We start from the raw sequence: 24,167 nt of genomic DNA, 5'->3' as shown, positions 1-24,167 counted from the left end.
GGGGCAACTACTGAGCTCCTGCAAAACAAGGAAAGTTCCTGCATGATGCAGGAAAGATTCCGGGTGCCCCAACTGGGACCTGGTGCAGCCAAATAAATAAATGAATAGTTTTTTTTAAAAAAAAACAGCAATTCATAAATTTCAGTCAGGTGAAACCAATAAGTAAAGCTTTATGTGGAAAATACAACTTATGCAACTCCATGTGTACAAAACTGTGTGATGTGTGCATATGTAAAAATCAGAAAAATAGCCATCATCCTACCAGTTACCATTTAAAGAGTGCTTACTTGGGGTTTACCATTTTCCTGTTGCATCATGTAATTCAGACATCCATATGGAGCAGATCACCTCAATCCCATTCCACAGGTGAGCACACCACTGGCATGCAAAGCAGCGGGTTCCCTGCCCGACATCCGCTGCCAACAGATGCTGGCGCTGACCCATCTGACTCCACCAGGCGACAACGTCCTAGTGGTGTTTTTAAAATCCCACAAGAGTCCCATTTAAAACTGATCCACTCCCCCTTTTCGGTGTGACTGATGACCTGGATTTTACCTTGAGTCACAGCTCCAAGACCTGACTTGTAGTTAAAGCGAGGAAAGTGGGACAGGGAGGCGGTGAGAGTTGAGGGGAGGAGAGGTGAAAGAGAACAGGTGGAAACTACGGGGAGGGAGACAAGGGGAGTAGGGAGGTGGAGCCAAGAGCGCTGGCCGCCGGGTGGCACAGGGGACCGGGAGAGCGGGCGCAGGAAGAATTGGGCCGGGTGGCCGCCGCACCTGCGCACGTGACCCGCGCGGGCGCAGTGGCGGAGGCGCGCTCACCTGGGCCCACGTGACGGGGCGGGGCCCGAACTGGCCGGGGACGGCGCGGCCACGCCCCCTCCCTCCCGAGCGGCGCGCCAGGACCCGGCGGGCCCGAGCGGCGGCGGCGGCGGCGGCGGCGGGAGCCCGGGAGGCGGAGGCGGGCGGAGGGAGGCGGCGGCGCACGGAGACGCAGCAGCGGCAGCATGTCGGCCGGCGGAGCGCCAGTTCCGCCGCCCCCGAATCCCGCCATGTCCTTCCCAGCGCCGCGGGTCACCCTGCCCGCCGGCCCCGACATCCTGCGGACCTACTCGGGCGCCTTCGTGTGCCTGGAGATTGTAAGTGGGGCAGCCTGGGCGAGGGTCGCGCCCTGGGTGGCGAGGACGGGCGGCCGCATCCTGACCCCCCGGGCGCTGTCTCCGTCTGCGCGGTACGCCGGCTCCCGTCCCCCGACGTGGCCTTCTCCGGTGCTCCTACCGGGGTCCTCCCGGTGCCCAGCGCAGCCCGCATCTGGGCGGCGGCGCCACCGCCCGGACCCTCTCGCCTGGCACCTGTTACGCGGCCACCTGCTCCTCCGCTGGCGACAGAAATGGTCCCGGGAGAGCGATCAGGAGGCCCCGCGGGGCCGAGGATTGGGGACTTGAAGAGGAGACGGGCTATTTGGCTTTGGGGGTACCGTCGGAGACCTCGGGAGGCTTGCCCGGGGTGGCAGGCGCGCGGGGCTGGAGGCCTCGCCTGTTGCTACCTGCCATTTTATTGGGTGGTGCAAGGTGTAGCCGATGACTGGGTGACCAGGAGGCCGCCAGGATGTGGAAAGCGGGGGCGGGAGGTGCCAGGAAGAGGAGGAGGAAGGCTAAAGACCTGGGCACTTTTTTTGGTTTTGGTTTTCCCGTTTTGCCACTCTGAGCGCCCTTTGGATCGGGGAGAGGAGCAGGACCCAAGAAGCCGAGCAGGGGAAAGGTGAAGCACAGACGGTTGCCCTTGGCAGTAGCTTATCCAGTGACCTGAGGCTGGTAGGGGAAAGGAGCAGACGTGGCTGTCAAGTTCTCGCTTCCTGCCTTTGCGCCTCTCCCTTCCTCGTCTTTGAGACTCGGCCCAGTTCCTTGGGCTTAGGTGACCGTCGGGTCGTCCGGCCTGTCGTGCAGGCTTCTTGGGCTGCAGACTTGAACTTTTAAAACGGCGCGTTTTATGGAGTTGGGAGGTTTTGAAGCTCGCTAGGAAAAATGTGCAAATATAAATTGGGCAACCTGAGGTTGCATCATGCCCTGAGAATGGCAAATACAGAGGGAAACGTTCTCGAGTCTGCGCCTTTTCTACAGGCGGGTTTTGTTTGCTCGGTTTGGAGTTTTCCTTTCATACCCCTCACCCCCTCCTTTGCGTTTGCATAACCTGGATTTGGGTCGCTTCGGTTTCACTTTTGTGCTTGCGGGGATGGGACGCCTGGTGAGCACTGATTTTCCGCCCTACTGTGCTAAGGCACCCTAAGTTAGGTTTTAGCTCAGATTTGAATCTGAAAAAGGAGACAAGTTAAGTTCCAGGCTATAACATCAGTAATCGGATCGTGACTTCGAGGCTGGAAGAGGCCGATTTAAGTCTGTGCCCAGTTTGGAAGTATCTGAATACGTGGGATGAGGGACCAGCATCCAGGTGAGAAGAGCCAGGAGAGGATGGCTTTGTGCGGGCTGCACCGCTAGGCCAAGGGAGACAGTGTAGATCAGTGAAGGCTGGCAAGAAGGATTTCACAGGTTCTGGGCCACTTGAGTTTGCTGTTCTTCAATCTCCAGTTGTTTGCATAGCTCTGTCAGAAGTTTTTGCCATATCCACTTGTTCTAGAATTTACAGATTGTGCGCTTAAATGCATTTACTTTCTGCACTTCGATCCCTGGGTTGGGAGGATGCCCTGGATGAGGGCACGGCAACCCCTTACAGTAGTCTTGCCAAAGAATCCTATGAACAGGGGAACCTGGCAGGCTACAGTCCATGGGGTCACAAAGGGATGGACATGAATGAAATGACTTAGCAGAGCAGAGCAGGTGTATGTATATGTAACGATATGTGACATACATATGTGTATATATATGCAAAGAAGGCTTATCCCTGTGCTGTCAAATCACACGCCATCTCAAGAACCACCAGTGTTTATGTGACACTTTCTGGAAACTCTGCTTCATTCTGAGGGAAAAAAAAGTGGAAAATGATTTATTCTATTTCCTCTCTCCCACCCCAGTATCCTCTTTATTTATCTAACCCAGTGGTTCTCAACTCCCGCCATACTTAATTGCTCAGGCAGATTTTCAAAATAGTCCTTAGGCCAGGCTAATTAAATCAGACTCTCTAGGGGAGCACCTCAAGTCCGTGAGGTTTTTCCAGAATCTCCCCAGAGGTACTAATGCAGTCTTGGCTGAGAACCACCAAGGGAGACCTTTATGGGGCTTTGTTGACAAGAAGCCTCTCACCCTGCTAGAACTTTTGCCTCGCTCCATTCCAGGAGAAGTCCCAGGCTTACAGAAATATCCAGTCTCTTTCCTCTTGTCTCTGCATTTCCTCTGGCTTCTTATCCCACAAGCCCTTCTGGGATCCTTATCTAGATAGAACGGCATCACTTCCGAAAGCCAGTTCCATTTAATTTTCACTTGTTATGGTCAAATATCTTGATAGGTTTAAATCTGAGCCCCCCATTACCTTTCACTTGATATCAACATCCCTCTTTCCCAACCCAATCCACGAAAAACAAAAGGACCAAAATATTTCAGTGGAAGTGGTGACCTTAGAGAAAGCAGAGACCACATTGGAACCAAACTATAGCTCCTTCTTGGCCCTCATCATGTACCACTTAGCGCTATTGGATTATGTGCTTTAAGAGAGCTGAGATGTAGACCTCCTTGGTCCCCTCTTCCTATCTAGAAAGTCCACACTGAGGACGTGCACAGATATGAGCAAAGGAGACACTTTTAAAGCACCTTTGGTCCTTGATTTCCTAATTTCCCTCTAATGTTCTGATCCCTTGAAATTGTTGAGCCTCCCATGGCTCCTCTTCAGAAATTTCTCTCTGTAAATTAATGTGAGAAGGAGTTCTAAACACTGCTGATTTCCTTTCTGGCGACCCCTTATTTGAGCTTCTGCCAAGGTTTCTAAATATGCCCAGACTCCTTAATTTTGACCTTCTATCAAACCTGCTTGTCCTTGCAATTTCTTTATGTCCTAGTGCTGTCAAAACTAAACCCTTGAAAACTGAACCTGACAAAGACGGGCTGGGCTATCAATCATTGATGAAACCATGATCTTGGAGTTCGTGTCTCACACTAAACAGTAACTTTGCTCCGATAATTTGATTTCAATTCACCTTATGGTACCATATTCACAGTCTCTCAAGTGTAAGGCAGTTGTTGGGGGAGATAACTCAGAAGATATAGGTATTGTCAGCCTCCAAACACCAGGTAAAGTAATTTATAGTGCTGGGTTCCCAGGTGGAGATAGTGCAACTCTTAGACACCCAAGTTGTCCTCCTCTGGCATTTTGCACTCAGCTGTTCTTACCAACATGTGCTTGCTATGAAGAGTTTAATATTAAGTTAGTTTTGCAAAGCAAAGCTTTTTAGTTTAAGATGGGAAGCCTTCAAAAGTTATCATTTTCAAAATCTAATGCTTTGATTCTGTGGTCCCTGAATTAATATTTTCCAAATCATTCACTAGGTAATTAGTGAATATCTGTTGTGCACAAGACATCATTCTAGGAACAAAGATGTTTAGACCCTGCCTCACCTGAAAGAGCTTATAACCTAGTTGAGAGGATATGTCCCCAAATAACTACCATTCAGGTAATAAAGACTCAACCATGGAAAGTGAACGATAGGCAAAGCACTCCCCAGTCAGGTCTGTTTAGGAAGACGCCATTGGAGCATCTGAACTTTTGGGCTGAGCAAGCTGTTTCCTGTCCTTGTCCTTAATGAGCTTGTCTTGTATTAAAATAATGCACAAGAAGATCAGAAGTATGAAAGTATTAAACATGGGAAAGAGTAAAGGTCATTATCGTATTCAGTGTGTTTCACAGTTTCAGTGTTTAGGAAACCATCTGCATTCCCCAGGAAAATCCTGAACATCTCTCTTTATGTGAGATAGTCTAGGACTCTTACTCATAGGCTTCCAACTGCAGTGTTTAGGATGCCACAATCATTTTCATGTATTCCACAAATGACTAAGAACCAGCTATGCATCACACCTTCTTTTATGCCCTGAAAAGAGGATAATTAACATAACTCCTGCTCTTAAAAGAAATTCCTATACAGTGAAGTAAAAGCCAGGAAAGAATTATAATGCTATGTTTGAAGTGATAAAATTGGTTTATGAAAAGCACTGTTGAAAACCAGGGTGGAGTGCATCTGGCCACTGGGAAGGTCATATCAGGCAGCTTCAGTGGGACGGTGACATTTGAGTTTAACCTGAAAGTATGAGTAGAGGTTCAATAGACAGGAAAAAAAAAATGGGAAAGAGAATTCTAGGTAGAAAGGAGAATATGTGAAAACCCCAGAGACAAGAAAGACCATGGCATAGAGGTTCTGGCAACGATTAATGTTTTTCGACGTGTGTTTTTTTACATGACTCATGGGAAGGTGGCAGGCGAGGAAAAAGGGCAGGTAGAGTTCAAGGTGTGGTTTGCTGAGAAATGATCAGCCAAGGCATAACATTTATTCTGTCTATGATGGGGAGCTGCTGAAGGACAGAGATAAACTTGATCAGACTTGTGTTGTAGAAATCTTTGAGTAGTGAAGGTTGGTCATAACGTGGAGAGGTTGAAGACAGGGGTGATCGCTAAGGGGCTTATTGCAGTAGTTTGGATGAGGGATAATGCAAACCAGAAGTGTGACAAAGAAAAGAAGCAGAGAAGAGACACAGACTTGATGTTTAGAAGGTCAACCATGATGTAAAGTTTGGACGTGGCCTGAAATGATCCTAGACCAAACTTGAGTATAATATATAACACAGAGGAATTATACCAGAAAAACAAAATGTTAATGAAAGGATGATGGGGAGGGATGGGCGATGCAGCAGGCATGTGCAGTCACGCAGATAAATCTATGGCAAGGATTTCAGGTTATTTTCAACCCACAGCTTTGACTGTAGATGGACTCACACATAAATGTTTGACTGTGTAGAGTTTTCCTCTCTCGACCAGAAAATAGATAATGGTTGCAAAAGGGACGTTGTGTGTCTACAGTGGTGAAGATGGGGCTATCTGTGGATATATTTCCCTGTGTTGAAAGGATTTTAATTCTTAAGTAAGATTTTTTCCTTTGCCTCTGAGTTGAGAATCTCTATCCATGAGAAAGGAGTGTTTAAAACTTCATAAGAGAAAAAAAAAAAAAAGCCCCTGCCAAAGATTATTTTCAGCAGTCATTTGCCCTGATTGGCAGCTCCGTAAGAAATAGGAAGAACTGAAATATGGGAAACTTTAAACCAATTTGCTGATAACCTTGACCTTGAGCTCCAAAGGAAAAGGTTAAGGAGAGGAGATTTGTCTTGTGGTGTCCAATAGAAATGTTGTACGTGGTGGTAGGCGCTGTGGATGGAGTGTGTCGGCATTGATACAACTGAATAGGAAAGACTGTGTAATGACAGGAGACAGGAGCCAGGCTGGTGTAACCCAGTACCACGCATGTGCAGTACTTAACAAACGCTGTGTGATTGCTCTGTAGGACAAACCGAAGAGTGTGTGAAAATATTTCAGAGAAACTGATTGCAGTGGGGAAGGGCAGCTTTGAAGTATGCCTGCTTAAAGTCTTGTCCAATTTCTTTCTAGAAGAAAGGAAACATTTTATTTAAAACATTTTTATTTATACTGTTGTGTGAAAATTGTATAATTCTTCATGTAGAATTTGTTCACAGTGCTTTTCAGGTCTGTTATATTCTTCTACTTCTCTGTATATTCTTGCTATTAATTTTTGAGAGTTTGATATTGAAATTCCAACTAAAAATCTTAATTTATCTACTTAAAAAATAATCATGATATATAGTGGAGCTATATGTAATGTTGTTCTGTATTTTCCAAGTCTCCTGTCAATGTGTTATCATACTTTCATAATTAAAAAAAAAATAATACAAGAGAATGGTAAAAGCTAAATGGAAAAATCTAGGTGCTGTAGGTATTCACTGTAAAATCCAGTCTGCTTTTCTGTATGATTATTTTTTTTTATAATAAAATATTGGAGAGGAAACAAAAAAATTTTTATTGAAATACAGATAGTTGATTTACAGTGTTGTGTTAGTTTCATATAAATAGCAGAGTGATTCAGTTATACATATATATAAGTATTGTTGCTGTTGTTTATTCACTAAGTCACGTCCAACTCTTTGTGACCCCATGGACTGTAGCCCATCGAGCTGCTCTGTCCATGGGATTTCCCAGGCAAGAATTGTGGAGTGGGTTGCCATGTCCTTCTCCATATATAAGTGTACATATTTTTTTACATTCTCTTCCATTATAGGTTATTACAAGATATTGAGTAGAGTTCCCTGTGCTATACACTGGATCCTTATTGATGCTCTTTGCATAGTACTGTATATATTTTAATCCCAATCTCCTAATTTATCCCTCCACACGTTCCTGTTTGGTAACCATAAGTTTGCTTTCTACATCTGTGAGTCTATTTCTGTTTTGTAAATTCATTTTTATCATTTTTTAGATTCCACATACAAGCAGTGTCATATGATACTTGTCTTCCTCGTTCTGGCTTACCTCACTTAGTATGATCATCTCTCCGTCCATCCATGTTGCTGCAAATGGCATTATTTTATTCTTTTTGTGGCTGAGTCCGTTGTGTGTATATACCACATCTTCTTTATCCATTCATCTGTCAACACAGATTCCATGTCTTAGCTATTGTTGATAATGCTGCAATGAATATTCAGGTGCATTTATCTTTTCAAAATATGGTTTTCTCAGGATTTTTGTCCAGGAGTAGGATGGCTAGATTATCTGGGAGCACTATTTTTAGTTTTTAAAGGAACCTCCATTCTATTCTCCATAGTGGATGTACCAATTCACATTCCCAACAACAGGGTAGGAGTTTTCCTTTTTCTCCACACCTTCTCCAGCGCTTATTATTGCCCAGCTTCTAAAATGTCATGACTCTTCTTCAGCAGCTTATAGTTTACTTGACTTTGCTGTGTCCTATTTTATGTGAAAAGGGCCATGCTCTTGAACAGTCACCACAGACAACACTCCTAACTTTTGTATAATAGCTTTCAGAAGAAGGGGGGTAAAAAGAAAGATAAGAGGCAATGACTTGTACAGCCCTTGTTGATGCTGAAGCATTGATATTTTTGCATGAACATTTTAACCTGGAGGATAACTTGTTACCTATAAACATGTGAAAAACATATTTTAAAAATCAAGGGTGATTATAAATAAGAATAAAAAAGAGCCAGAACATACATCTCTCCTGTAATATGGGCTTTCCATTTTAGGGTTAGTAGCAGCTATTTGAGAAACCAAAATGGAAGTTTAGGTCAGAATGGACAAGGAAAAAGTCTAATCCTTTATGACATTGTCAAATGTATTTTTAATTCTTTCAAATAAACTGAAATAGCAAATCCTCATTTGCATTAGGTCTTTTCTATAGATGTCATTTCATGTTGCTTCTCAGAATTTGTCCTTTTTTTCCCTGATTAAAAACAAAACAAACAAAATGCCGTGACAATGTTTGCCTCTGAAAACTGTACCAGGGCTAGTCCAGGACCAGTTTGAATGGAAATCAGCATGGTGAGAAGGCAGATGGTGATTGATGGGAAGGAGCCAGGGTGGATGGGGCAAGGCATAAGACAAGCACCACTCTGGTCACTAGTTCCATGGCCATTGCAGTAGAATAGGTAAACTGAATAAAATCTTGGGCTCAACTGAAGAATTAGAAAGAAGATTGAAAGAGGGATCATGAGCTAGATTTCAAAAGGTGCCAGCTTCCCCATAACTTGCCACTCTATCTTGTACGAGGCTGTAGGTGTTGCCAATAATAACTTAAAAATTGAGAAGGGCATGTTCCTGCTTCCCGAGTCTTCATGCCTATTTTTGAACACCCACCATGTACCAAGGAATGAGCCAAGCTCCAGACAGCAGTGTGTTCCCAGCGCCTCAAGCTGCTCTTCTGGAGAATTGTCCTCTAGAACCATCTATTACACACACTGGTGAGTTTCCATTCATTTCAAAGAGAATGCAGTTGAGCATCCTCAGTATAAAGTGCTGGCCTGGGTTCTGAGCATCCAGAGATGTTTAGGCAATGTGGCCCACTCTGACCTCACAATCCAGTGTGCAAAACATGCATGTGAGCCTCTGATTTCAACCAGTCAGGGAAGTCTTTCTGTTAAGACTTGGTAGCAGAGTGTTGTTATCCAGCAAAAAGTCTGAAGGCAGCATGCCGGGCAGAAGCATGGACCAGTGTGATGGCCTCTTCGTGTGCAGGGGAAGAGGGGCAGAGGCTGCAGTGCAGAGAGAGGGTGGCAGGGAGAGGAGCACTGCAGGGGAGAGGGTGGGCTTGGAGAGGCTGCCAGCAGTCTCCCCCATGCTGTCCCCACTGGACTGCAGTCACATCGTGAATGACTTTGCAGTTTTATGGGCTGCCTTGTAAATATATCTATCAGTTATTGTATCTGTTGACTGAAGTATATGCCACTTAAAAAAATTCTTTGAAACACATGTTGTATATAAAACGGAGTTATAGGTGATCTATTCACTAGAAGATAAATAGTCTGAACATGTTAAACGTCCTTTAACCATATTGTTTCATGTGCAGGAACCCGATTAGCCAGCATCCGTTGAAATAGGAGAGATTATCAGGAAGATAAGGTGTTCTGAACTTTGGGAGGCCTTCAAACCCCTTTGTGATTCTGATGGACATTGAAGACTGTATATGACTGTATGCAGAAAGAATGCATATGCACTTACCTACCCAATTTGATATGATTTTGGAGAATCATTCTGGCCCTTTACCCCAAGTCAATCCGTGGCCAAATTACAAAAACTGCTCTGGAATAAACATTAGACTTTTGGGGGCTGGACTAGCATAATGTTAAGACTATAAGTTCAGATCCCAGGTCTACCATTTATTAACTGTATAATTTAGAGCAAATTATTAATGACTCTATCTGGAATAGTTTATCTATAAAATGGGAATAATAATAGTGCTTATCTCTCAGTGTTTGTAAGGCTTAAGTTGGTGCAAATAAAACCCTCAGAACAGTGCTTGGAACACAAGAGCTAGGTAAATACTAGCTCATATTTCTCTTAGCCTCATCAGCTTTAACCTCATACTCAAGCTAACTCTGTAAGCCAGGTTGGGAGATGTGTTTTTCCTCTAGGCATTCTGGTTTTTTCATTCCACTGATATAAAGTGATGAAATGTCCAATATGTAAATAGTAGGAAAATTGGAAACAGAGGGTTATGCATTACATACAGAAAGTTCGCAATATTGAAGTGTTTCTCAGGAGTGGCAGTCTGATCAGCCCTTCATACCTTTAGCTTCACTTACCTTTCCCTGGTCTCATTCCAAATATTGACTGAAAATAGGTCAGCATAGGAATTGGCCTGTTTATTTAGTGAATAATAAGAGTATACTAAGATGAAGGTGTCAAAGTGATTTGGAAATTATTAGCTAAGTTGTCGGAGGGCATGTTTAAAAGCACGCTGTTAGGAAATAAGTGACATTTGAAAAGAAAAAGGGTGTTTGCAAAAGGAATCCTTTGGGGACATAGGAAGACCATCCAAATAGAAGCCAAGTTGAGAAGTCTGTAATCCATGCAGCCAGAATTACTGGTTACTCAAGACCATGGTTTCCCGTGGGGTTACGTATTTTTGTCCATCCACAGTTTCTAGTGAAAACATGTTTTAGCTCCAACTGTGAGGGTTCAGTTTGGTGTGATGTGTGGATGAATACTTGCACGGTTTTCTTATGGCAAGGCTTCAGCCAGGTCACACCCTCTGGCCTGCAGGAGCCAAACTGAGTGATGAGCATAGACTAAGCCACAAAGGAGACCGTGGGTTTAGGAATGGGTAGCAACTTAGTCACGGCAACTCGGGGTGTATTTGAGCACTTAGGTGTGTGCCAAGTACACTTAAATTTGAGCTCAGGAGACAAGGGGTAAGAGGGGAAGACTGATACCTGCTTGAAGAGGTATTTACTTTTGCATTACCTGGAAGTCGGCTTGTCTTCTTGTCAGGGCTGAGATTCAAAGTCATGAGCCCTGACTTTATTCCTGGAAGAAATTTCAAAAGGTGGTGCCTTAGGGAGTCTTGTGTGTAATTATCGGTCTTTTTAGGACACCAGAGAGTGGTGGAAGGCCATAATAGACAAGAGGTCAGAAGTGAACTCAGATCCAAGACACACACACCACCGGTGAACCGGCATTCCCCACTTCTTCAGGCCGTGTGCACGCTCCAGTTGCTGCAAAATGTTACCAACTGTTCTCCCTCAGATTTTAACCACTTTTGTGTTCTGCTTTTCACTTCTAAAAACAAAGCTCCCTCCAGAGTAACCTCTACTGAACAAGGATGCTGATAATTAACGTGGCTGGTAAATACTCTGAACTAAGGAATACCTAGAATCAGGTGAAGAGAATATACTCAACATTGGTCATGTTAGTGAAGGCTCAGTTTTTGTTTTTTTTTAAAGTTGGAGCCATATTTGGATGTTCAGGAGAAGAGTAGCTTTTGGCAAAAGAAGAGGTAGTGTATCGTGGAGTAAGGAGAAATACTGTGTCGAGGCCCTGAGGACCTGTTCACCAATGTGACAGTCTTGCAGTGAGCAAGGTGGATCTCCAGAGTGGGCTTAAACTTTCTTCTTTGGCCCATCCTCTACCTACTGCGGTGAGCAAGACTTAAATCTGGGTTTCACAGAATCTCTGATCTAAGGATGTAGAGTGTGGGGGTGTGTGTGCATGCACACATGTGCAAAAAGCATTTGTGGGGGCGGGGGGGGGAAGGCATTCATACACCTTCCTGCCTCCTCTCCCCTCTTTCCAGCCATACCCACATCACAGATAGGAGCGCAAGTCTGTTCTCTTCTCGTATACACACTTAGTTCCCTTTCCTAGCCTTTGAGGTATGGGAAGGACAGTAGTGTCGAGTCTGACAAGAACAGTTCATCTCTACTGTGTCACCTTAGCATCCCCAGTCACAGCCCTCATCTGCCTTGCAAGCCCGCAGAGCCTGCCTCCCCGGCCTGCCTTCTGGATTCCTCCCCTTCTGCTCCTTCTCCCCTCTCCCCATCTCCCGGAGCGCACAGCGTTGAGCTCTTTTTATAGCACTCACCACAATCTGCTCCTGAATCAGACTTGATGGTGTCTATTTCTCCCTTATTTAGAGCTCCTGGAGACAGAACCGTGCCTTTTTTTTTTCTTCACCTCTTTTCTCAGTGTCCTTCTCCAGTGCTTGGCAGCAGATTTGAGACTGGCCACTTTGAGGTCCAGTCCAGGCTTATGACATGTTATGCTTAATTCCAAGAGATCATATAGCGTCGTCTTTAGAAGTGTCACGTGATCATAACCTCTGTATTGAATAATGATGCTTATCCTTCTGAGTCTGCCTGTCCCCAATGGACAGTGGCACGTTGTTCTTTATTATTCTTTATTTTGGCACCTGGAGTCTCAAGAAATGATTTTTGAATTAATAGATATTTAGTAGTGATGTATATTTCATAAACAGTATTTAAAATAATCTTGCCTATTTGTAGAGGGTAGTAAAAACAATGTACCAAGAAAAAGAGGCTGAGAAAAAAGAAAAAATGCAAGATCTTATCGCCTTCAAATATGTATTAAACAGTAAGAAAGAGCAGAGAATCTTTTACCAGGAACACTGTTTCTTTCATAGTTACTAAGGTTATGGTTACATTTTTTAAAAATATGTATTAATATTCATGACTTAGATTTACTTCATAAAACTTTCCAGGTTGATTGTTCATGTTTGTTTTGGAATTAGCACTTGAGATATAACAACATTATTATCTATTTATTAGACTGGCTCTTTCATTATTATCGTTCAAGTGATAACTTAGACTTTCCAAAATGGTTTTCAAAGTACTAATGCATTGTGTGGGCCTCTCTTTTTTTTTTTTAAGAAACTTAATGCTTGTATTTATAATTTCTAATGAGCAAGTTGGATATTATCTAGCAAGATGCACATGATTATGGCTTTTTTTTTTTAGTATTTGGTGCTCCAGTTGTTCTCCCATGGGAAACAAGAGCTTGCTTGTTCATGAAGCAAATATCTAAGAGCCTTCCATATGCCAGACATAACCTGCTTCTGTGACGTCACTTATATTGTTGTATTGTGTGTGGGGCTGGGGATTGATTCCCACTTGCCTGTTCGTGTCTCTAGGATACATCTATAACTTAAGTTTTTCATTGCCAAATTTGGCACAGTGCCTGACTGAGAGGTAGGGAAGAATTAACATGTAGATAAATAAACGATATTAGATACAGAGACATATAAGACAGCCTGCTGCCAAGAAGGTCTAGTAGTACAGTTGGACTGAAAGCCAGGGGCATTAATTATTAATACAGTGTTTCTCATCCATGTAACAAATCCACAATAGAGAGTTCGCCCAGAGGGCTGGAAGATGGCCTGAATGTGGGATGGCACTCAGGAAAGACCTTCCGGTTGATGTGCTATCCAGGGTGAGCTATGCATGGGCGTTTCTCAAGTACACATAGGGAAGGAACAATATTCTGGGCCAACATAAGTCAGGTCACTCAAATATGGAAGAGCTTTGTCTCTGGACTGTTCATTTCTTTTGCTATAAGGTAACATGCGAAGAGTTGATTCATTGGAAAAGACCCTGATGCTGGGAGGGATTGGGGGCAGGAGGAGAAGGGGACGACAGAGGATGAGATGGCTGGATGGCATCACCGACTCGATGGACTTGAGTTTGAGTAAACTCCAGGAGTTAGTGATGGACAGGGAGGCCTGGCGTGCTGCGACTCATGGGATCGCAAAGAGTCGGACATGACTGAGCGACTGAACTGAACTGAACCGAAGATGTGAGGGGCTTAGTGGCAAGAGACAAGTATGAAAAAGACAGGTTAGCACATAAAGGGCCTGGAATACCCTGTAAAGTATGTGTAGCCTTTATCTCACTCTCTCTCTTTTTGTGGCCGTGTGACATGTGGGATCTTAGTTCCCCACCAGGGAGGAGTTTTAACCACTGGACACCAGGAAAGTCCCTAGCCTTTATCTCTTTGGTGGTAGCATGGAGGAGACTGTTGTTGTCAGATTCATAAAACTGTCTTCACCCGCTCACTCCTCCTCCTTCTCCTCCTGTGTTTTCTCACTCACTGCTACTTGCCCCAGCCATAAATCTGGGTATTTTCCTTATCTGTTCTTTTGCTGTCATGTGCCAGCCTGCTGCTCCATCACCCTGAGTTCTGCCCTTCAGCTCTGCCAGGCTTTTTCTCAGCCCCCCTGCCCCAAATCATCTCAAGATTTACCTCCTGCCCTGAAACAACCTCCTCTGCCCTCTGCCCTTCTCCCTGGCACTGTCCTTTGAGTTGTTGCTTCTAGGCAGTGTTTTCTGACTTCTCACATCTGGGTTTAGCGCCCAGCGTTTGCCCAGTTGTGCCACATGTGAAGCAGCATTTGAGAGACTTGCTTAATTTCCTCTTTCGTATAAGACACTGTGAACTCTGTGATGGCTGAGACCATCGTTTACCATTTTATGCCTTGCACCCGGCACAGTGCCAGACAGTAGGTATTTACTGAATATTAGGTGTATAAATATCTAAAGTTCTTATTCTCATGTCCAACACATAGAAGAGCATCAATAAGTGATGAAAAATTTTATTGTTTTCTATCATGTACAGTGGTGGTTGTTTAGTTGCTAAGTCGTGTCCAACTCTTTTGACCCCGTGGACTGTAGGCTGCCAGGCTCCTCTGTCCATGGGATTCTCCAGGTAAGAATACTGGAGTGGGTTGCCATTTCCTTCTCCAATCATGTACTGTAGCTACAGCTATTCAGTTAGTTAGCATTTAGTCGCTCAGTCATGTCCCCATGGACTGACTGTAGCCCGCCAGGCTCCTCTGTTCATGGAATTCTCCAGGCAGGAATATTGGAGTGGGTAGCTGATCCCTCCTCCAGGGGCTCTTCCCAACTCAGGGATCAAACCCAGGTCTCCTTCACTGTAGGCAGGCTCTTCACCATCTGAGTCACCATGTATAGGCAATAATCTCACCTGTGCGAATAGGTCATGATAAGGACTGAAGCATGGCCATGAAAAGTGACAGGTTAGAAATTTATGGCTGATCTTTGCTAACAGTCTCTCTGAGAAGTGGTGAGAGCAGAAGCCAGTAGATGGTAATAAGGAGAGGAGGTGTAGAGATAAATGTGTAAAAAGGGTGAACTGAAAAGAGAAATCCTTAGAGAGGAAAATAGAGAGGCACCAAGGTCAAAGGGAAATACTTAAACTTTTTTTGGGGGGGGGGGGCATAGTTGATTAACAATGTTGTGTTAGTTTTAGTGTATAGCGAAGTGATGCAGTTATATAATACACAAACATATATTTATTCTTTTTCAAATTCTTTTAAAGGAAAATACTTTTAGATGGTGAAAGCATGCTGAGCCTGGTCATAGGCTGAGGACAAGAGTCCAACAGAAAGGCAGGTTCAGAAATAGATGTGGAGTCAGATCAGGCCCCCAAGCAGAAGCTCTGGCTTGCAGCTGAGAGAAGGCATCTTTAGTAATGATGGAGACAAGTCACTGGTGGGGTTTCAGGAACACATGCAGGGGCCTGGGGAGGAGCTAAGGCAGCAAGGAAGCCTGATGCAGGCAGGTCCGGTTCTGTGCCCAGATCTGTCACTGTGTTTCTTTTCCCTTGCAGGTGTTCGGAGGACTCGTGTGGATACTCGTCGCCTCCTCCAATGTTCCTCTACCTCTGTTGCAAGGATGGGTCATGTTCGTGTCTGTGACAGCTTTCGTCTGTTCTCTTCTCTTCCTGGGCGTGTTCCTCTCTGGCATGGTGACTCAGATTAATGCCAATTGGAATTTCCTGGTAAGGGATCTTTATATCTCTTTCCAGAAAATGCGAGAGACTTATGAGTATCTTGTTCTGTCCTGAGATGCCAGATCTCTGGTTCTATCCATTGCCTCTCGGGGACAGGAGAGGTCAGAGCACAGGGGCTGCTGTGTTGCCTTGTGGCCGGCCCATCTGGACAGCAGACTCCCAGTTTGTGCAATTCCAGCATTGACATAACTCAGCCATCTCTCTGTTCCTCCCTTATGAGTTAGACGACCTTTCTGCAAAGATGGTTTTGTTGTGTACAACAAATGAATCACATTACAGTTATTGAACTGTTGAACAGATGCTTTTGGGAGATGGATGCTATGCCATTTATCTTAAAGTTTTCCATTGATTCCTGCTTCAGATACCAAATACATATATTCTTTTCAGAAAACAAGTAGCTCTATATTCTACTCTTCAGAAAATTTAGAAAAGCCAAGGGGATATTTTGTATTTATTTTCAATGTCTGTCCTAGATTAGCAAGAGTTTAAAGAAATGAATTTTCAATTGACACCATTTTAAAAATTATGATACCATTATATTGGGTCAACTTACATTTCCTTTTTCTCGTATCATGTAGTCAAATCTCTTTTGTGCTTGTGGTCATTCATTCTCTGGGGTTATCTGTAAATGGCCCAGCGGAGCATGAATGGTAGTCCATCGGTGATCAGTTTAATAAGGTTCATGAAGAACCACCACTAGGTTTCTTTCACACTTTGGCAGTTAGAAACTTAAATCAGACCTTCGGTCACACTTTGTATATGTTTCTTTCGAGTGTGATAGTGTTTTATTCAGCAGCAAGAAAAAATATTTGTTCTTGTCTTGTTTATAGACCATACTGAGGAGCATCATCTCAGATGTTATCAGCAGTGAAATCTAGCAAATGTGACTGCCCTTTCAGTCAGCCAGGGCCAGCTAAGGAGGACTTGAAGTGCGATGGTTATAATCCTGCCCAGGCTTTGAGATTAGTTGGGTCTGCTTACTAACCAAGTAGCCTTGGACAAAATACTGAGCCTCATTTCTGTAAAATGATAGTAATAATACTAGCCTCACCAGATGTTGTTAAGGAACAATGGAATTCGTGTATTGTAAAATGTTCAGCTTATAGTAAGTGATCAGTAAATCATCAAACTCCTTAAACATGTTGAGGCTTGCAGTTTGAAACTTATAAAGTCCTATTTCCTAGGTTGCTGATACAATGTATTTCTGCATGTTTGCCTTGATTCTCATTAATGATGAGAAAAGATTTCTAACTATTGCTCAAGGAAGATCAAAAATCCCTATTTAAGTTATAAATATGATAGATGCTTAATCGCCTTTTTCTAAATGCCTGACTTTCTTATAATAACGCATGAATGAATCAGTCAATCCTTTATGTTGGAGAGTGCTACCAAGCTCTTTTAATATCAGACTTGAAGGTGGTAATTGGGCAATATGTACCAGCAAAACAGCTCTACTGATACTTTGGTACTAGTTAATACATAGATTTTACCCTAACCTACTACCTCTTCCTAATCCCTATAACCTGACCCTTTCTTTGGGACCTTCCTGGACCTCCTAATAGCTCAGCAAATAAAAAGTCAATATCTGGAAAAGTAGTGAGTCTCCAGGATCCTGCAATGCTCAGCATTATCTCTAACTGGTTGAGGCATATGTCCTACCAATGTTTAAATATGTTTCTGATATCACTCCTGGTTTTATTAGATGTACGTTCATATCCTATTTTTCTCTTTTGCTCATATTGAGCCTTATCTTTGGTATTGAGCCCAAGCATTAATATTGTTTCTAAATTTACTAGGTTTAATTAGGTTTTCTAAACTTGTATTTCTTCCCAATTTTTGTTGCATTGTATCTGATGTTCATACAATAAAACATGTTTTGTTTTTTTTTAATTAAACCACTTTATTAAAGGGAGAGTTGAAATGAACCAGTCTGTTCCGTAAGTCACCTGCAGAGTTCATCTTATAGGTTTTTAGTTAGAGTAGTCCACTTTTCGGAGAAGGCAATGGCAACACACTCCAGTACTCTTGCTTGGAAAATCCCATGGGCAGAGGAGCCTGGTGGGCTGCAGTCCATGGGATCGCTAAGAGTTGGACACAACTGAGCGACTTCACTTTCGCTTTTCACTTTCATGCATTGGAGAAGGAAATGGCAACCCACTCCAGTGTTCTTGCCTGGAGAATCCCAGGGACGGCGGAGCCTGGTGGGCTGCCGTCTAAGGGGTCGCACTGAGTCGGACATGACTGAAACGACTTGGCAGCAGCAGCAGTCCACTTTTACTGAGAGAAAGCTGGGGACAGCAACACACAGTACCCAGTATGGTGGTTATTAGTACCATCTTGTCATATAGTGGGTGTAGTTTCACAAAGCCAACTCTTGCCTTCAAGAAATTTGCTTATATTCTTACATAGTATTTAGAAAGGGCACCCTTTCCCTTCTTCTTTTGTGATTTTCTGCATTCTTAGTCATCTCTGACCACATGGTTGCTTTTGATAGGTTTTGTAATTTATTTCGTACACTCAGCCAGGAGAATTTTTGAGCCATGCGTATCATGCAGTCGTCACCAGATGGTAACAATTTTTAATTGCTGCCTTCTGGAGTTGTTAAACATTAATTGCTTAAAAAATTATTGCTTCCCCCCATGATAATTGTTTACTCTCTGTCACCTGTATGCCATGCATGAAGGAAGCAAGAATGCATTTTGATAGAGAAATTATTTTCTAGACCTGTTCATTGTGGGATGTTACCTACAATATGTATACCTTCTCTGATCATGAGATTTCATTAGCATTCATGACTGATGTCTTCAGTATTTTTTCTAGTTTTGGTGTAAATGGTGAAATAACAATATAATATGTTATATATTGGGCTTCCCAGGTGGTGCTAGTGGTAAAGAATCTGCCTGCCAATGCAAGAGATGCAGGTTTGATCCCTGAGTCAGGAAGATTCTCTGGAGGAGGAAATGGCAATCCATTCCAGTATTCCTGCCTGGAAAATCCCATGGACAGAGGAACCCAGTGGGCTATAGTCCATGGGGTCACAAAGAGTCAGACATGACTGAGAACACACACATATACACATACACACAATAACATACAGTAAGTGCTAAAAACTGGGCCCCTTCTAATTTGGGGAAAGAAGCAGATTTTAATTTTGAGGTGGTTTTTCTTATTGTGTTTGATGGAGAAGTAATAATACCATTTCAGTTCAGTTCAGATCAGTTGCTCAGTCATGTCTGACTCTTTGCGACCCTGTGGACTACAGCATGCCAGACTTCCCTGTCCATCACCAACTCCCAGAACTTGCTCAAACTCATGTCCATCGAGTTGATGATGCCATCCAACCATCTCATCCTCTGTCATCCCCTTCTCCTCCTGCCCTCAATCTTTCCCAGCATCAGGATCTTTTCCAATGAGTCAGTTCTTTGCATCAGGTGGCCAAAATATTGGAGCTTCAGCTTCAGCATCAGCCCTTCCAATGAATAATCAGGGCTGATTTCCCTTAGGATGGACTGGTTGGATCTCTTTGCAGTCCAAAGGACTCTCAAGAGCCTTCTCCAACACCACAGTTCAAAAGCATCAATTCTTCGGCACTCAGCTTTCTTTATAGTCCAACTCTCACATCCGTACGTGACTACTGGAAAAACCATAGCTTTGACTAGACAGACATTTCTTGGTAAAGTAATGTCTCTGCTTTTTAACATGCTCTCTAGGTTGGTCATAGCTTTTCTTCCAAGGAGCAAGTGTCTTTTAATTTCATGGCTGCAGTCACCATCTGCACTGATTTTAGAGCCCAAGAAAATAAAGTCTCTCACTGTTTCCATTGTTTCCTCATCTATTTGTTGTGAAGTGATGGGACCAGATGCCATGATCTTAGTTTTCTGAATGTTGAGTTTTAAGCCAGCTTTTTCTCTCTCCTCTTTCACTTTCATCAAGTGGCTCTTTAGTTCCTCTTCACTTTCTGCCATAAGGGTAGTATCATTTCACCTGACTTTAAACAGGAGATATCACATTTATTTTCCCTTTTCTGAGAGGTGGAGTGGTAAGGAAAGATGTATGTTAGAGAAATAAAAGATATCCCCTGAAAAAATGGTCCTGTACAATTTTAAAGGTTTCCCTTTATTCTGCAATATGTAGCTGGCACACATGTGATCATTTGCCTAGTGTAGAAATCACTCGATAACTTAAAATGTCCTGAGCTTTGTTTTCTGTTGTCACATTTATTTGCCTGTTTGACCTTATGGAAAACTAGTGTTGTCCTCATTTTTACAAATGAGAAAATTAAAGCTTGGAGAGTCTATTATCCTTTTTTTCATGCTGCCATTGTGTAAAAGAAGATCCCTCTATATACAGTGTAGTTTTTTTCTTTTTTAATAGTTAGTGAAGGTTTGATCCTGAGCCGAGAAGCGAAACATGATCTGGACATAAGACTGTGGGAGAGAGTAACTTGCTGCTGAAAAGATTCAGGCTGTAGTTGAGGCCGAGTTTGCTGGTGTTGAAGGCAGATGAGCTACACTCTGGGGTGTGTGAGTGTTGGGAAGATTGGCAGAGAAGCAAAAGTATGTGAAGAAGACTCAGAAAGAGATGGGCTCCTCTGCTAATGGAGGGGTGCCAAGGGCTTCGGGCAGGTGGTCCGCAAAGGGTGGTCCCTCCCCCGCAGCACTGTCATCACCTGGGAACTTGTTAGGAATGCAGATTCTCAGGTTCCACCCAGACATCTAAGTCAGAAATTCTGGGGTTGGGGCCCAATAGTCTGTTTTAACAAGCTTTTCAAGTGCTTCTGATGCACACTCACCTTTAGGAGACCCTCTGACTTAGAATAAATAACCTTCATTGTCCAAAACAATGAGCAAAATTGTGGAAGACCTTCGTGCGCACATCCCACACAGAGCAGGAACTGGAATAAGATATCCAGAGTGGCCAAATATAAACACAGGTGTGGCTGTCCAGGCAAGGGTGGAGGGAGATAGACTGAGCACCTAGTATGTGCCTGATTCTTCCTAAGGCTCTCAAAACACGACGGTGAATGAGGTAGGACCGGGAGCGGGTCTCAGAGCGTTTGTTGGAGTGGACAGTAGCAGTGAGGAAATGATTATACAGCTGATGCAAGAATTGTGTCTGTACTCAGTTGTTCAGTCATGTCCAACTCTTTTGCGACCCCATAGACTGCAGCCTGCCAGGCTCCTCCGTCCATGAAATTCTCCTGGCTATAATACTGGAAAATGAAAGTCACTCAGTCGTGTCCAACTCTTTGTGACCCTAGGGACTGTACAGTCCATGGAACTCTCCAGCAGAATACTGGAGTGGGTAGCCTTTCCCTTCTTCAGGGGATCTTCCCAATCCAGGGATCGAACCCTGGTCTCCTGCATTGCAGGAGGATTCTTTACCAGCTGAGCCACCAGGGAAGCCCAAGAATATTGGAATGGGTAGTCTGTCCCTTCTCCAGGGGATCTTCCCAATCCAGGGATCAAACCTGCATCTCTTGCATTGGCAAGCAGATTCTTTACCATTGAGCCACCTGGGAAGCCTGATGCAATAATTATGTTACTGGCCAAGAAGGGAATGAGAATAGCATATATATATATGTCATCTCCAGGCCACTGGGATGTGGATTCTGAGATGGATTTTGAAGTACAAGGGTTTTTGTGTTTTGTTTTGTTTTATTTGAGGGAAAGGGGAGGAAGCAACACCTTTAAAAGAAGAAAGATGTAAGATAAAGCAAAGAAGTCTTAGAGTGTGACAAAGTCCTGGCCAGCCTAGTGTGAAGCTTCAGAGCACAGCCTTCCCTTTCGCTCTTGTGTTGGTGAAAGTGGCCAGGTACCAGTGTCCACGCTGCACCATCACCAGCTGTGGGCTGCCAGAGAAGAACATGGGCTTAGCCCAGTCTCAGCAGTAGATTCCAAATCCACTGAAGCCAAAGCTGTCAGCTGACTGTGGTCCTCACAGTGGAATGTCAGGTTATGTGTGTTAGAAGGGACACACATGCACCTGAAGATGCCCCAGACCTCTTCTTGCACCCCATGGATCCACTGCACCATATATGTGTGGGGTGTTGCTCCTCCAAGGTCCCAGTGTACCTCTCTTCCTGAAGCAGAGCTAGAGAGGCTACAGAGACAAACTGCAGCCCCTCTGACTGAAGCTGGTCTCAGAGCCACAACTAGTCCCAGTCACCTCCCCGGCTCCACTGACCATTTTAAACTCCTCTTGCTCAGCACTTCACACCTGCTGGTCTCTTCTGTTTACCTGGTGGTATAATCCAGTCCCTTCCGCCTGAAGGACTGTAAGCCCTCTGGTAACTATAGCCCTTTCAGGCCAGTGTTGCTCCATTTTACACACAGTTGGGCAAGAGGAGTCTAGGACCCCAAGTAGAGCACCCAAGTTCCACATAGACTCCTTCCCGCCCTCCTGAGTATCAGCAGTCACACCTTCTCTTGTCAAGATGGTGACCCCTCCTCTCACCTTTTGATGCCTGAGCACAAAGAATCCAAAGCACACAGGTAGGAGCTGTAGCTCACGGTCAACGGGCTGCTTGCCGGATCCTCTAGCAAGAGTACACCCCCCGGAGTGGGACCTCTGATCATGCAGGGTCCAGAGTGCAGGGGCAGCAGTTAAAAAAGTCTTTGACGAGGTCACTGGGAGTGACGATGGTAACAGGAGAAACTCCTTCCACCCTTGGTTCCCACTGTCCCCATGGGACAGGACACCATGTTGAAAACTCTTCTTCATTGTATCTACTGCATCCCGAAGTATGGCCACACATCCTCACGGGGTGGTTCCTCCAGGCCGTGCCTTCAGCCAGCCATCCCAGTGTGCTGTCAGGCCAGCAGGTCCTAGATGGTGCAGGATAGGAGACAGCTCAGGGTCGTGGGCCCATTCCCACTCATCCTCTGCTGAGAAGTTAGTCCCTTGGTCAGATGCTGTGTTGAGTGGATGCCAATAAATCAGGCATATTCTATAAGTCCCTGGACAGTGGTAGTGGCAGAGGTTCTGCAGAGAGGAAAAGCAAATCCATACTCACAGTGAGTGTCCATTTTGTGAGAATGAAACTTTATGCCTCCCAGGAAGATGGGAACTGAGTTTCATCAGTTTGATACCAGGTGAGAAGAGCACCATGTCAGGGTCTCAGAGTCAGTCTCTGTTGCTGTCACATTTAACATTCAGAAAAGGCAAGAGGTAGGTCAGCTTTTCATACTGTTCGTGGGGTTCTCAAGGAAAGAATGCTAAAGTGATTTTCCATTCCCTTCTCCAGTGGACCGTGTTTTGTCAGAACTCTCCACCGTGACCCATCTGTCTTGGGTGGCCCTACATGGCATGGCTCACTGGGTTAGACAAGGCTGTGATCCTTGTGATCAATTTGGTTAGTCTTCTGTGATTGTGGTTTTCATTGTCTGGCCTCTGATGTATACGGATAAGAGGCTTGTCAGCTTTGGCTGTTGGGAGTCTGCACTATTGGGCCGTGACATAGACTCACCTTCCCAGTCATGGCCTCTCTATTCATGTACCCATCATGCCAGGAACCAGATCAGTGAGTTCAGCCTCTCAGTTGTGTCCGACTCCTTGCGATCCCATGGACTGCAGCATGCTAGGACTCCATCACCAACTCCTGGAGCTTGCTCAAACTCATGTCCATCGAGTTGGTGATGCCATCCAACCATCTCATCCTCTGTCATCCCCTTCTCCTCCTGCCTTTAGTCTTCCCCAGCATCAGGGTCTTTTCCAAGGAGTCAGTTCTTCTCATCAGGTGGCCAAAGTATTGGAGTTTCAGCTTCAGCATCAGTCCTTCCAAAGAATGTTCAGGACTAATTTCCTTGAGGATGGACTGGTTTGATCTCCTTGCAAACCAAGGGATTCTCAAGAGTCTTCTCCAACACCGCAGTTCAAAAGCATCAATTCTTTGGCACTAAGCTTTCTTTATAGTCCAACTCTCACATCCATACGTGACTACTAGAAAACCATAGCTTTGACTAGATGGACGTTTGTTGGCTAAGTAATGTCTTTGCTTTTTAATTGGTTGCATCAACTGGTCAGGTCATCTTCCATGTGGATGCTTCTGGTGGGCGTGACCACATAAAAGAAAGGTCACACTTCACATTTCACACCTAATCCCATATGTCCATCTCCCTGCTCCACACTTCCTTGTCTCTGAGCTTTTATTTTTGAGGGCCCTGACCAGCTTACCAGACCTTTCCCCACTGCGGATGAGTCTCTGTTGTTCTCACCTTGGGCCACTTTGCTTTCTTAACAAACTGTATGCCATGCTGCACCACTCAGAGTTCCATCCGTTAGGAAGATGTTCCCTAACTGCTCTTTCACAGCCAGCTCTGAATGTGT

At 44.3% G+C, this 24,167-nt stretch overlaps 1 protein-coding gene across 1 annotated transcript in view; it reads left to right on the top strand.

Moving 5' to 3' along the window:
• The first annotated feature begins 869 nt into the window (after nt 1–869).
• MAL2 (mal, T cell differentiation protein 2) overlaps nt 870–24,167 on the top strand; it is a 31,120-nt gene continuing 7,822 nt past the window's right edge. The window contains exons 1-2 of the mRNA XM_043880266.1: nt 870–1,138; nt 15,657–15,827. Of these exons, the coding sequence (XP_043736201.1) occupies nt 1,007–1,138; nt 15,657–15,827 (303 nt within the window). The 5' untranslated portion in view covers nt 870–1,006. The remainder of the gene's footprint in view (nt 1,139–15,656; nt 15,828–24,167) is intronic.

This window comes from Cervus elaphus, chromosome 21 (genome assembly GCF_910594005.1).
Source record: "Cervus elaphus chromosome 21, mCerEla1.1, whole genome shotgun sequence".
Taxonomy (NCBI): domain Eukaryota; kingdom Metazoa; phylum Chordata; class Mammalia; order Artiodactyla; family Cervidae; genus Cervus; species Cervus elaphus.
This window is presented reverse-complemented; position numbering and strand designations above follow the sequence as displayed.